Source organism: Catharus ustulatus, chromosome 1 (genome assembly GCF_009819885.2).
Source record: "Catharus ustulatus isolate bCatUst1 chromosome 1, bCatUst1.pri.v2, whole genome shotgun sequence".
Classification (NCBI taxonomy): domain Eukaryota; kingdom Metazoa; phylum Chordata; class Aves; order Passeriformes; family Turdidae; genus Catharus; species Catharus ustulatus.
The window spans coordinates 19,327,276-19,341,896 of NC_046221.1; the positions used below are offsets into that span (position 1 = coordinate 19,327,276).

General features: G+C 39.6%; 1 protein-coding gene across 11 annotated transcripts in view; it reads left to right on the plus strand.

Moving 5' to 3' along the window:
• The window catches only part of NEBL (nebulette), a 268,259-nt gene that overhangs the window by 165,182 nt on the left and 88,456 nt on the right, over positions 1-14,621 (plus strand). For 8 of the 11 annotated variants that reach the window (XM_033076761.2, XM_033076734.2, XM_033076752.2 and 5 more), the window contains 4 exons: positions 6,799-6,842; positions 7,384-7,469; positions 8,229-8,273; positions 8,369-8,440. The exons of 2 other annotated variants lie outside the window; for them this stretch is intronic. In XM_033076761.2, coding sequence (XP_032932652.1) covers positions 6,799-6,842; positions 7,384-7,469; positions 8,229-8,273; positions 8,369-8,440 — 247 coding nt within the window. The remainder of the gene's footprint in view (positions 1-6,798; positions 6,843-7,383; positions 7,470-8,228; positions 8,274-8,368; positions 8,441-14,621) is intronic. One more of the 11 variants, XM_033076769.2, reaches the window with a different exon arrangement.

A 14,621-nucleotide genomic window follows, 5' to 3' on the forward strand; every position in this document is an offset into this window, starting at 1 on the left:
GTGCTGGCTGGTGCAGCTCGGCTTGCAGCTCGGCCGCCACGGCCGCTGGCGGCTCCTCCTCCCGCACCTGGGCTGCGACCACCTGCGACTCCTCCTTCCCCCCGCGCTGAGGCCGGGGCCAGCGGCAGCTCCCTCCTTCCCCGCGTGGCTCCTGCTGGCTGTGGCCGTCTGCTCCTGCACCCTCCTCGCGACTCGGCGCTCCCGTGGCACCGCTCCCCCATTGTGGCTCACACTTCCGGGTAGGCAAATTTCGCAACTTTGTAGATCATATAAGGCGCACCGGACTATAAGGTGTACTTCCGGGTTCGGGGAGAAATTTTAGTTGAAAGGGTGGCCTTATAGTCGTGAAATTACTGTAACTGTCAATGAAGAACGTAGGTTTGTGCTGGAGTTGACTGTCTGTCGCAATTTGATGCAAATTTAACTTACCTGAGAATCACAGTAATGTGAAGTATTCCAGAATAGTAAAGGTTTAAAGGTTTCTTTTAAAAGTTTTATGTTACTTATGATGTTGGTATTGTTCTGTTTAGAGAGTTACAGTGTCAGGACTACTAAAATACATAAAATATGAAGAAGAAAAAACTCAAATACAAGTAAAATTAACCACTGTGGCTTTCGTTTCTAGAAAAATCCATTAATTGAGTGAGGGTTATAGGTTGAAAATTAAATTTGTAGGAAATGTGTAATTTTCTCTTCCTGCTCCAGGAGATTCTGTCAGTTCAGGCAGTTGAATTCAATGTAATGCTACAAGAAAAAATCCTGGCAAGCAAATATGCCCAATCTGTATGGCTAAGAACTAAGAATCTGTATATAAGTTCATATATTCTATTATTTCAGATTTCAGTAAGCTGTATATGAATGTATGGTCATAGGAGGAGATATACTTAGCTTTTTGGGATATATTGAGGCAAAATGGAACTTTTTTATTACTGGCTTCATACCTTTTACCTACTGTCATTAATGATTTTAGCTGGGATTTATAGAAAAATGTAATTTCCAAACATTATATATTCTTGTCTCTTTCGTTTAAAGGATTTAGTTTTGGATAAAATGAAAATTTTGTGAACAGTAAACTTGGATCTATTCTCCAAACTTTTCTGCATTAAGAGAAAAGCTGCAACTCCCTCTTCTGCTGACTGTGATTTTGCTTTTATGGAAATCTCACAGCGTAAGCCAGTCAGCTGATAATTTTGTTTTCTAGTCATCTTCTGTAGAACAGCCCTATGAAATCTGAGCCACAAGTTGCAGGGCAGAGGGAAAGCTTGGATGTGCATTGCCCCCGTCTGGTTACAGGGCATCAAGAGCTGTGAGGCTCTTGGCCATGCAGCACTCAGGAGCATTGGGGCTTCACATTTTGTAGGTAATAGGAGAAAATACCTGCACTATTGATTGTTGTGATGTGCTAGTAAGAGTTGGGAGTGCTGAAGAGCTCATCTGCTCTGCCCCAGAGCTGTTAGCTCTGGTGGACTGCCACACCTAGATGAACATTTGAGTAAGGGGACAGGGGCTTTATGGCAAAAAGGAAAATGCCACAGCAGTCAGGTGGAGTGGATTAAACAGCTGCGGTACAGTCAAATGTGGCATCTCAGCTCCTGATCCATCAGCTTGCAAATGGAGCTGTAGGAGGGATAGATTTTCAGGCTTCTGGTTAAACTGAAAATATTGAGGGGGTGGAAATACCAGATTCCTTCATTGTTGAGGATTTAATTTCCTGACAAATGAAAAACTAGGAAAGTATAGATAGAACTGTGTATCCTAGAAAATACTGTTTTGAGGCTTAAAAAGTATTGTGTAAACACAGTAGGCAATTACAAATATTGATAGAAAAATGAAGTGGAGGTTTTGGGTTATTTTAATGGTTATTTTGGTTTATTTTAGTGTATTGTTCCTCATCCCAGGTAAGACTACATCTGCATGGCAGTCTTGCAGCCTGATAAATACTCTCCCTTCTGAATGAGTTCATTTCTCAGGATAATGAGTTGTATGGGAAAGAGTTTATTAACTCAGGTCACATGGCTTCTGATAGCTAGATTAGATTGGGTATTATTATGTGAAACTAATTTTTATGTGAAACATACAGACATCTGAAATGCTCTGACATCAAAATCCAGTTAGGCTGCACAATGTCTGAGAGGGCGAATTTACAAAAAAAGTCTATGTTTCTTTCTCTATTAGGCACTGAAAATTCATTAGGTTTTCTAGGATTCAAAAGTCAGAATTCTAACATCTCATTTGTATTTGTCCTCAAAAATATCATTGCCACTCTCAGTTTTACCAAAACATTAAACAAAAGAACTTTTATTGAATGAAAATCCTAGATCAGAGCCATGAGGTATTTGCAGGTCTTTAAGTGCTGTTGATGAGTGCATTGTTAATGATCTGTCAGATACAAACTCATGGGTAAGGTTTTTTCTCTAAATAGAGTCATCTCTTGAATTTCTCTAGTTAATGTGAGTTGGTATTTCATGTTCAGCAAGGTTAAAACTGGCAAGCTGGGATTCCTTGCATTTTTGTGTTTGTGATTGTGGTGCTGATAGCCTAACTATGAACGTCCTCGTGCAGGGCTGCTAGGACCTTCCAGTGTTTCTAGAAATGAGAAGTGATTAAGTCTCAGCACCTACAAATGCCTTGTTTGCTTTTTGAAAAGTCACCGCCATCTGTGTTGTATTGAATTAATTGTAGTTATTTCAGTGGTGTCTGCGTGTGTTCACTAAGAACAGAATTTTAATTTCAGGGATGTCTGTGGGTTGATTTTTAACTACAGTAATTTCACGAATACAAGCCGCACCAATTTGACTAAGATTTTGCTCCTAAACCGGAAATGCGGCTAATAATCAGGAGCGGCTAATACAACCTCAGAAGTGCCTGCCAGAGTGCTGAGCCGAGCAGCTGCAAAGTCGGCATTTTGCGATTGTCACAAATCGCTACTCTGTTGCACTGCGGGTGGAGCCTGGCTCCCTGCAGGCAGCACGGGGGGCGGGGAGAGAGGCGGGAGAACTCTCTTTCCTCCTCTGCCACAGCCCAGGGGAGAAACGGGGGGGGCCCGGCGCCGCCATTGCTGCGGCCCGGGGAGGAGAGGGGGGACCCGGGCCGCCCCTACCGCGGCCCGGGGAGGGGGGGGGAAGCCCGCGCCGCCATTGCTGTGGCCCGGGGAGGGAGGGGGAAGCCCGCGCCGCCATTGCCGTGGCCCAGGGAGGGGGGGGAAGCGCGCGCTGCCATTGCTGTGGCCCGGGGAGCCGACGGGAGCCCCGCGCAGCCATTGCCGTGGCTCGGGGAGCCGACGGGGTGCTCCGTCCCCGCCCGCCGCCGCTGCCGTAGGAGCGGGGGAAGCTCCGTCCCTGCCTGCCACCGCGGGGCAGCGCTGACCCGGGGTGACCGAGCCCAGTGGCAGCGGCGGCCGGCCCCGAGCGGCAGCACCGGGCTGGGCCACCTGGCCCCGTCAGCGGCCCCTAGCGGGCCGAGCCTGCACAGCCTTAGCTCAGCCAGTAAACCCCGCCCTGCCGTGGCTCTGTTACTAATTGCACGCAGGTCCTCGCTGCGAACGACAAAGCGGCTTATATTCGGGTGCGGCTTATCTATGGACAAAAAACGAAATGTTTGCCAACACCCAGAGATGCGGCTTATAATCAGTGCGGCTTGTATTCGTGAATTTACTGTAATTTGAAACAGGATAGCTAAAGGACTACCTCTGTTTTTGTTAGGGTTTCAGTCCAGAATTGAAAGGAGTATATATTGTACATACATCTCAATATAGTGCTGTCCAGATTTCCAACTGAAATACCTTGGTCCTTAATTTGCAGCTAATGTTTAAGTACCCCATGAGAAACTCTCCATTAAATAAGTTTGAGATTTGAGGTTTCTGTTATCTTTACCAGGACAAACATGGGTTCTGCTGTTCTGTGAAGTGGTAGACCAGTCCTTTCAGCCCAGCAGTGCATATAAATATTGTATATATCAGAAGGCTTTTAGGGATTATGCCAAAAAAGTCCAGAGGTATTGTTTGTTCAGGGACAGAACTGAAAATCACTGCTAAGTTGTTTGCCCAAAACAGAATGAAACCTTTTAACTTTCTGGGCTAATGATTCCCAAATGTATTTCTTGAAAGACTGATACAGGGACAAGGAGATGATGGGACTCTGGCCAGATGTGGACTCAGCTGTGTGTGATCAGATTGGGAAATCTGCCCAGCTGTGCACCTGAACTATTCACAATCTGGGCCAGCTCACACTTGGGGGATTTGGGCTCATTTATGCCCAATATTTCTTCTTCTTCTGTCTTCTCAGCAGATATGTTTACATCAAGTACTTGAGTAATATTCTGTGACAAAAAATAGTACAAAGCCACACAGAATGATAGCTCTAAGTGTTGGGACACTGAAATGTCTTCTTTCATTTCAAGGTTGCATGTTGCAGGTACAGTGCTTTTGTAAATATTATAGGCTAAATTTGAACTAAGATGTGAAATGTCCTTACAGGTGTGTGAAAGTAGTAGTGTGGAGCTATGCAGCATTTTCTTACAAAATTTGAATTAGTTCATGTTGGGTACTTACTTCCCTGAAGAACCTGTCTGTACACATTTTAAGGTATCTATAAAGCAATAAGAAATTCTGATTTTGCCATGCCCTTTGTGCATATAAGTATTGTGGATACGCAGCTTAGGACTCCATTACAGCATTCTCTTAAAATTCAGTACAATTGGATTTTGTTTAATCTATGCTGTTTCATGCCAGAACAAAAGATTATGGATTATTTCATTATATGTAGCAGAAAATAATTCAGAACTGTCAGTTTGAAGGTTTTGGTAAAATTGAAGGTTTTGTAGGTGAAAAGTAATCTCTAGTACAACATAGTTCATAATTGTTTTGAGGATGTAAAAGCTCAGCATTTTAACTAGGTCTTTATTCAGATTAGATTTAGTATTTTTATAGTACAGTAATTTCACAATTATAAGGCACACTGGATTATAAGGCGCATTTCCGGGTGTCGGCAAATTTCTGAATTTTGTCCATATATAATGCGCACCAGACTATAAGGCACACTTTTCTTTTTGCAGCGAGGATCTGCGCGCAACAAACCAACGAATTCGTAACGGAATCGCGTGATCGTGGGGTTTACTGGCAGGTGCTCAATTTGCAAACATTTTTCACAGATTGGCGCAGCCTTTAAACACAGCCCCAGGCGCCCTCCCCATGACGTGGGCCCCCGCACTCCCACCCTCCCCCAGCTGGCACAGTTGGCACGGCTCCCACGGCTGCCACGGCTCGGCGCTCTCGTGAGGCCGCCCCCCCTCGCGACTCGACTAGCGGCTCGCATTTCCGGGGCGGTAAATTTCCGAATTTTGTCCATATATAAGGCGCACTTCCGGGTTTTGATCAAAATTTTAGTCAAAAGGGTGCACCTTATACTCATGAAATTACTGTACTTTAAAAAATACTGGAAATATACATACACATTTGCATTGTCAAACATTCCCGCTGGTTCTAGATTATTTAATGGCTCCTATAGAAGTAGCTAAAGCATCTTTCCCGTTCCTGTGACTGTCCAAGGCCACTTGAACATGGCCTGGTTGGATGAGGCCCTGAGCAGTCTGATCTAGTGGGTGGCACCTTTCCCCTTGGCAGAGGGGTTGGAACTGAATTATCCTTAAAGTCCCTTCCCACCCAAGCCTTTCTATGATTCTTCTTGACTTGCAGGCTGCTAATTGAATCATAGTGCACTTTTCAACGATGCAACACTTAAATGCTCCAAACAAATTCTTCCCTGAATTATATCTGGATATATTAAACTTGCAGGCTTGCTTTATTGCACACTGAATGTTTCCTGATAGTGTTCAGTGTTTTGAGGTAGGTGAAAAAAAGTGAGACAGGTTTCTGTGTCATATAGTATCTTGCTGCATCTGTTACATAAAAACTTCGAATAACTTGTGTTGAATAACTTGTGTATGGTTAGTTGACTCTGTGATATTTTTCCCCCTTACTCCCTTTGTACATAGTATTATATTTTTCTTTAATATGATGAATTATAGCAGATGTCTTGTCATCCTGGCATTATGGAAGTTACATAGGGCACAGGGTATTTGAATGCTTAGTTATGCCTGACCCAGATCATGCAAAAATGAGAAAAAATGAATTGTATCAAAGCTGTTACAGGTAGCAGAATAAAATAGAATGGAATGGAGTAGAATGGTTCAGTTGGAAGGGACTTCCAGTGACTCTGTAGTCCAACTGCCTGATCACTTCATGGCTGACCAAAAGTGATTTGCAGATTTTGATTATAAAGAAGTAGGAAAACCATACTTAATATATAAGTTTTGGTCTTTCCAGCTGCTGAAAACTCCACAGATATAATGTTTAAAGCATGTTACAAAGCCAAACACCTCCCTTGCACCCTAAAACATGAACAGCTTTGGTGCTGTAATTTTAACCATATTTTCTTTCCAGTTCAAAAAATAGCAAAATATTTTCCTATGTACAGCAAGCTTTGCAGATACTAGTAACTTTTCTATACACTCTTAAATATTTTTCAGTGTCTCCACTTAAAAACATTGATTGTAGGGAGGAAAAGGAAATTAACTGCACTGAAATAATACAGTACTGGCAATATTATCACAAAAAACCCAAAGTGAAACCTTAGTGCTGCATTTCTGTCTGACACTTTTGTAGGTACTCTGTCTCCTTATGGTTTGGCCCTTAAAATCATGTATGAGTTTGTTGTTTAGGAACATATTTGCTGTAGCCATAATCGTCAAGAAACCTGTTACTGTGAATACTCATAGGAATAAACTCTTCATTTCCACCAGGATGAAGAATCCTGAACTCCAAAAGCAGTCAGAATATATCACAGGTAATTCTCACCTATGCAAACTGGACTTCTAGGTTTAAATCAGAGCTTCAGCAATGCTGAAGGTTCGAAGTTGAACTTTAGGAGCTTGTATTTGAGAATGGAATGGAAAGTCTTGAAGCTTTCTGTACTATTAATGTATAAAGAGCTCTCTCTCTTGGTTTAACCTGAAAGCAGTTCCTGCCTTGTTTTTAATACTTAATTTCTCAAATTTTTAGACTTAACTAAATCAAATGCTCTATTTTTTCTCATCTTTGAAATGTTTCTTTTTCTAAGCAGATCTGTGTTTTTAAATAAACTCTGGACATTGTGTTTGAGCACATGCACTTAAAATTCTTTAAAGAGTTGTTTTAAAGAGCATGCATTCCTTATATCTTTGCCTGATTGCAAAGCTGCATAGTGGTGAATGACTTTGCTAGATGAAGTTCAAAATCATAACCTCCACAAAATGATAAATATACAAGCTAGAGTTTAGAAAGAAAAATGATATTAAAATGTTGTTTTCTCCAATTGGTCTCGTAATATGTTCCTGCTTGTTTTACAGAAGTAAACACTGACACTGCACCCATGAACACAAGAATATCTTTCAGTTTCATTGCAGTTGGAGTTGGTGACTTCATACTGAAAAAGGTTGGTTTTTAGACTACAGACTATGACAGTGTGTAACAGTGAAGGAACATACTTGTTTGTGTGAATATATAACCATGTATACTTGTAATGCAGACTTTCTGTATCTATGTATGCACAGGTTTAACCTGCAGCTGACATGATTATGGAAAGAATTTAAGGAATTCTATAAGATTTGTGGAAAAGAAGTAATTCTGAAATAATATACTAGCAGTTACGTCTAGTGGAAAATGAAAATAGTGTGTTTTTTTAAACAGGAAGCATTATTATTGGGACAGTAAAATAAAGTTTTGTGATAGCTGATTTTGGAGTCACTGATGCCTTGAATCTTAAAATTGGGCAGTTTTCCCATAGAGTCAATGATCCCCTTTCATTCCTGTTAATTTTGCTGAATTAGTTATGTTACAAATTAACTGCATCACAGTATTTTGTGTTCATAGTAATTTTAAAAATAGTTGCTGGGGATAGGTCATTTAATTATATTTTATCAGTAAGAAAGCATTATCTCTGCTGTGAGTGGTAGCCAGCAAGGCCATCTGCAATGCCTTTCAGTTCACTCACTCTGAATTGTTCAGATAAAGACTGTCAAGTGCTGCCTAAATAAGGAAGGAGCCGTGGTAGGGTTAAGTGCAGTGGAGGACACAAATGGAGCATTGATTCCAGGCGTGCTGGAGGGTCTGAGCTGTTTCCTGCAGCACTGAACCTTTTAAGAGTTGTCATTGTTTCCCACAAAGTATTAAAATGCGAGTGTCTGCCATTCAGGATCTTAGGGAGGATGAAAATGAGGATTGGGAAGAAGAAGAAAAGGTGAGTTATACGCCAGTAATTTTGCAAAGTACTTATTTCCTTCTATTTTTACTCTTTAGGACAATAAACCTGTAATGATTACCTTTCTCTTTCAGATCTTCCTCAAACCTGTTATTGAGGACAAAAATATGGAACTGGCCCGAAAATGCAGTGAATTAATAAGCGATGTAAGTGATGGTGACTATTTGCATCTTCATATTTGCATTTCTTTTTTCAAATGCATTTATATTTATGACACATATTTTCTCAAATATTTACAGCATAGCATGTGCCCATCCAAGGCTCAAATAATAAAAGCACACAAAATAATAGAAAATCACAGATTACTCTGGTACTGTAAATTATCTGCCACAGAATAATGAGCTTTTCAGAGCACTTGGATGGTATGAAACATTGGCCCTAGAAAGGAGTGTTTCAAAATGGGGGTCTCAGGCAGACAGTGTCTGCCAGGAGAGCACCTTGGCTGCTTTCATCAGGAAAATGTGGTATTTTTTCTGACTGTAGCCTAATCCTATGCCGTTTAATTGGTTTGAACAAAACTGGGTTCCAATATATATGACTATAAGGAGGGATGTTAAAAATAAAAGATAAATTTTTAATGTTATCTTCTTTTTCTGTGCTGATAGATGTCCAAAACTACTCAGCATATTGTTATTGACTATGCTTATACGACAAATCCACTGAAATGTTAGAATATCTTTTAAAAATATTTAGCTAGCTAATTCTTGATTTAGTTACTATAGATTTTTAAAACTGTGGATCAGTTATATAAGCATTTAAAATAAACATCATAGATCAGATCCAAGACATTTTAAATTGGAGTGGATCTGATGACTTCAATGTAACAGGATCAGATTTACCTTGATGGAAATTTGTTTTGTTTCTCTCTGGGACAGTGTGTCTGAAAAGTAACTTTGTCCCTTCATGGGTGCATGCGTGTAAAGAGTGATATATCTCCTGTGAGAAAGCTGGCTAGCAGGAGAGGAGACCTTTCTGAGGAGAGAGTGACTTGCTTCAATAAGTGTTCTAAAGAGGCCAAAGTATGGTGTCTGCCTCTGTTGTGTTGTAATCCGGTATTTAGGTTTATGTTGTTGATTTAGTGGGAATAGAACATACAGAATCTATATTTTAGGTATAAATTTTTTATGGGTTGTGTATCAGAAAAGAGCAGAACTCAGAACAGTATCTGGGATGTGTAAAGTGTTACAGTGCTGCCTTGAAAGTGTGACTTGACAAGGTCAAAGTTTCCTCTTTTCTCTTGTCCATACACCACCTACTTCAATTTTTGTAGAAAGAATGCTGCAAATTGGATAGATCCTTAAGAGAAGCTACCAAAAATGGCTCCTTTGTAAACTCAACCTACTTTAGGAAATAGTAGAGATTAATAATATTTTTACTGATAGATATATACATGCTTTCTGGGGGAAAAAAGGGCATATGTTGCGTTAAGTGCCTGTCAACTCATGTAAAGGCAAAAATGAAAATGGACTCGAAGCACTTGTATGACCCTATATACATTTATTGCATCCATGCAGCTTCTTTCTAAACATGGTCACTGTTCTTAAAGACAAAAACTTATTGAAAAATGCTGAAGAAATATTTCTTTAATTGAAAAGAAATTATTACTCTGCTGTGTACCCATTAGAAGTAATGTTGGCTGCAGCTCTTAATTAATGGATAAATGGAGTGGATGTATTTTCTTGGATTTTCTGCAGGGACTTGAGAGCTAAGGTGAATAGCTAAGTCAAGCCAGGCTTATAATGGTTCAGGGATGTGGGCTTTTGCTGAAAACTTGTGATGCGTTTAGCCTGCAAGTGTGTTAGATTTTCCTTGAGATATGTCAGGCATAATGGCGAAGTGTTATTAATGCTTTCAAAGCAAGAACAATATATAATGGTCCAGGCCCATCTAATTTCAAGAAAGAGGCTCTGTGTTTAAAAATAATATCCAACTTTGGGGCTTTATTCAGCCTCTGATGAAATCAGTTGGTTTTTCTTCATTGGCTTGAATGGAATATGCATAGCATATGAATTTTGTTTCCCAGAATTTTTTTGCTATAATGGAATTTCTTATGACCAGCGAAGTGCTTTGTGCCTGGGTATAAATTCCTCACCCTGCACATTTCATTGTGGAGACCAATAAATTGCAAGGAGTTTGCATTCTTACCTTCAATATTTTGACTTGTTGACATTCAGAACTTTTTATATATTCCTTCTCGTTTTTAGCACGAACCTTTGCACATAGTGCTTCTGTGTGGATTTATGATTGGTGTACATTTATACATTTTTTTTGTACAGTGGTTTTACGCGCTCACAGCTTGGCCCTCAGATGACCTTGGAGGAGCAGCCTGTGTCCTTGCTGACCACGAGACTGGGTGATTGTCCTTTTCTGATGGTGGAGCTGTCAGCACAACTCCCCCATCAGAGTGCAGAGCCAGGAGTGCACATGCCTGAGATACTGGGGTTGTATTATGCTTGCCCTGCATTCTTTGCAGGCTGACTAATTTGGCAATATGGTTTTGAAAAAGTGTTACACTGGCAGCTCTTGATGAATCTGTAATTGCCAGCCTTGAGCGGTATGTAGGGGAAGTTGTGAAGTGTTTATGTGCTCCGGTTCTTGAGAAAATCCCCAGTTTCATTTGAGGTTGGCAGATGTTTGTTCTGTGGCTGTGATACCCCCTGGATTGTTTCTCTCGACAGTCATTCCATTTAATCTCCCTCTATTATGAAATTTTATTCCACAGATGTTTTCAAAACTGTCATGTGTGTTTGATTTATATGAATTGCCTTCCTCTCCAGGCCTTTTCTCTTCCACATTGAAATTGAGCTTGTCCATTTGCTTGTGGAGTATTTTCATCTCTTCTTTATTTTGATTATGTGGTGTGATGTTGTCAGTAGTGTTATAAGCAGAGATGGGAACAATTATAGAAGGTAATTGACCAAACTGTCATAATCCTTTTTGGGAGAATGGCAGACACCACCTCCTGAAGGTTCTGCTGAATTTTGGAAATGAGTGGTGCCAGTACTACTTTTCCTCTAAAGCAGAAAATAGAACTGCTTGCTATTTATCTCTCCTTGCACAGAGTCCAGCTTTGCTTTAGGATGTCTCCGATATAAAGCGAAGTTGAAAAAGACCTAGAGCCAATAGTGGAAACACTGTGCCAAACTAACGGAGTTTTGACTACCTAATTCTGGATGCAGCTGTTCCCCTGGACTCACCATTACTAGCCACAGCCTCTAACTCAAGAGGACCTTGAGTTTGAAATTGCTGGAGATTGCTAAAATACTATATATTTAAGTAATACTACTGTATGCCTGCCCTTTTCTCTTGCTTTTCTCCTGGTTCCTATGGCCACAGAGAAAAGATTCTGTATTAGATGGATCTGTGGTCTGACACAGTCCTTAGTCTCATAAGAGGTTATAAGTTCAGAAATGTAGGTTTGGAAAGTAAATCCTTAGTGGAAGGAAGTTCCCTTTTGTTCTAGCATAAAAACTAGATAAGAAGGTTCAGACATTTTTTTCTAAACATAAATGAATATTTTAGATATGGCAGTTCTACAATGAATCCTAGCATGATGACTGTTGACATGGTTACACCACTGATATTTAGGTTATTAAGAATAGTTTTTTGAGTATATTTATACTAAAGTTAGATGAGTAAAAGGAATGGTGGCTGCTTGAATTATGCTGTTACCACTGGAGTCTTTCTTTTAGCCACAGTCTCCCTTCTGTGTTTCCCGCTGAAAAAAGCAGATGGAACACACCATGGGTGAGGTGAATTTTCTTGGTGAACCAGGAAGCTTCAGCTTAAAGGTTGTATGCCTTGTTTTATAAAGTTGATCTTCCCATATAATATCCATTAAGAAAAAAAATGCAACTTGAAGCTTACTATTTTGGTGGTTGTCTAGGAATTTTAATCCACTTTACTGGATAGTTGTGCTGTGGTCAGAGTTAGTTTTATGATGAGTCGGGGAGAAGAAAAGGATCTGGAGAGAGCTATGAAAAATTGGGCCTTTAGTGAGCTATTGAACTTCAGAAGTATATTGAAAGAGCAGTGGCTCCAGGCCATCACTTGCAAACTTTTCCTATTTGTTTTTTTCACAAGGCTTACCAGATCTGCTCAACCTACACCATGTATTTTGTGTATTATTAGACATTTGAATTTTTAATTACAGACTTTGAGGAGGAATATGAACTTCTCTGCTATTCATTCCAGCCATTGGTTATGTTCAATCATAGTCAACCTCTTGAACATCTTCCTTGCATTGTTTACACTAAATATGTTTTATTAACTGCAGGTGTCATGACTTCATTATACTTGCCCCATTTCATCTTCCGTCTTTCTGATTCCAAGCAATGTGGACAACAGCAGTATGGAGTTTGTTGGATCAGAATTTGACCAAACATTTTTGTTATATGTTCTGTCTAATTTGTGTATTTGAGTCTGTGCATTTTGTGGCTTCTGTGGGTTACTATAACAAATGTGGCTAATAAAGAATTAAGGAGGTGCCATTAGTCATTTACTGCTCTCAATTTTTTTGAAAGCATGACTTCTTTAGCAGAACAGCTTTGTTTCTTCTAGTCATGTTCTGTCATTCCCCCAATTAAGAGACACCTCAGGAAGTTTTCATGTTTGATTCTTGAATGCAATTATTACTTTGCAATTAAAATGGATATAATTACAGTCAGCTTTCAGATGTCTGTGAGTTATTTATCTAACCAGCAGCAAGACTCTCTGTCTCCTCTGCCAGAGTCATGGCTTTACAGGAGTTTTTACTGGGAATGACATCAAAATCACCCAGTAGACAGCCAGCTCTGTAAGCTTCCCATGCATGTGTGCAGGTTAAACAATAGGTTATCATAAAAATGTTTATGCTCATGTTTATCATAAAAATACCTTTTTTGTGTGTTACTCCATAATTACCTGGGAGTATGATGATGAGGTTACATGAACCATTGGCTTTGTGAGTCCCTGAGTAAAGTCATGACAGTAATGTTCCCATTGTTCACCAAAAGGTTTTTTTTAAGAGGAGACTGTTATCCACAAAAGCAGATGATGTAATTTGGAAGGGACATGTAGGTTCTTTCAGTAGTCCAAATCTGAATGAGCTCAATATCAACCAAAATATTTTCCTGTGTGAGGATTAAGTAGTCATGAGTTTGAGATGAATTTAGCATTATCTAATCCGTTTTTCAGTAGACACAAACTTTGCCTTAGAAAGCACAGAAGCTGATTCTGTGTAAGCTTCCATCCCTCTCGTAAGTTTTCCAAGTCTCGGTAGAGGAGTATAGACTAGAACTTGTGATATCCATTAAGGATTCAGAGAAAGAGGATATTAAGGCTGCATATTTCTGTAATGCTCAGATGCAGATCATATTGCTTCTGTCAGTGCTTGTCAGCAAGTCTAGAGTGCATAAATTCAAGCTGCTGTTATGCAGAATGTGAAAATGAGGTTAGAGAAATAGTAGCAGATAATAACCATGAAAGCTTAGTACTAAATAATTCAATTTGCATTGATCTAAGCAATTCTCTGTACAAAGAAAGAAATGTCACTGAAAATATCTAAGGCTATCCATGTAAAGTGTCTGTCTTCAAAACTTATTTAGTCCATCTTGTCATAATTCACCATCTTTCTTCATGCAGTTCTCATATAATGAATGTTCCTACGTGTTAATCGTGTCCATAGAATTTATCCTTCTTGCAATCACATTAATAAAAACAATAACTCCGACTTCAGGAACACTCATGTGATTATTACACCTGCCCATAGTGTTTGACTCATCGTAAGAAAAATGTTGGTTGTTTAAAAAAAAAAAAAGGTGTATTTTTTTTGCTAAATATATCATAGTGTTCTGGTTTTTTTTTTTTTTTTACGGTTTCCTATGTGCAGACACATTTTAAAAAAAGCATCAATTTAAAATTTGTTTGGCTTTAAATAAATTTTGTTATTACTTGAATGTCATGACTGTTGAGTGCTTTGAAGGCAATGGTTTGGCAGCGGCCGCCTGAATTTATTCATGGAACTCTTGGATTCATAAAGGGGTATTTGATGATGTTATACAGATTCTGTGCTTGCTAGGTCTGTGTTAGAAGTTAAACAATTTTTATCTTTGAGATCAAGGATCAAGGAGATCAATTATTTGAGTCTTCTTTCTTTAGAGACATTAAAACATCTACAACAGTAGTGAAAATGTGCTCTAGATGTAGAGAAAAATCCTGTCTTTTTCATCTATATTATTAAAGAGTTCTGTGACTTTTACATAGCCCTGGTAATGTGCGTGAGAACTGGTAGCTTCTCTTTATGGTTTAATTTGATCCAGCCAGAGGTATTTGCAAGCTGCCCAGCAT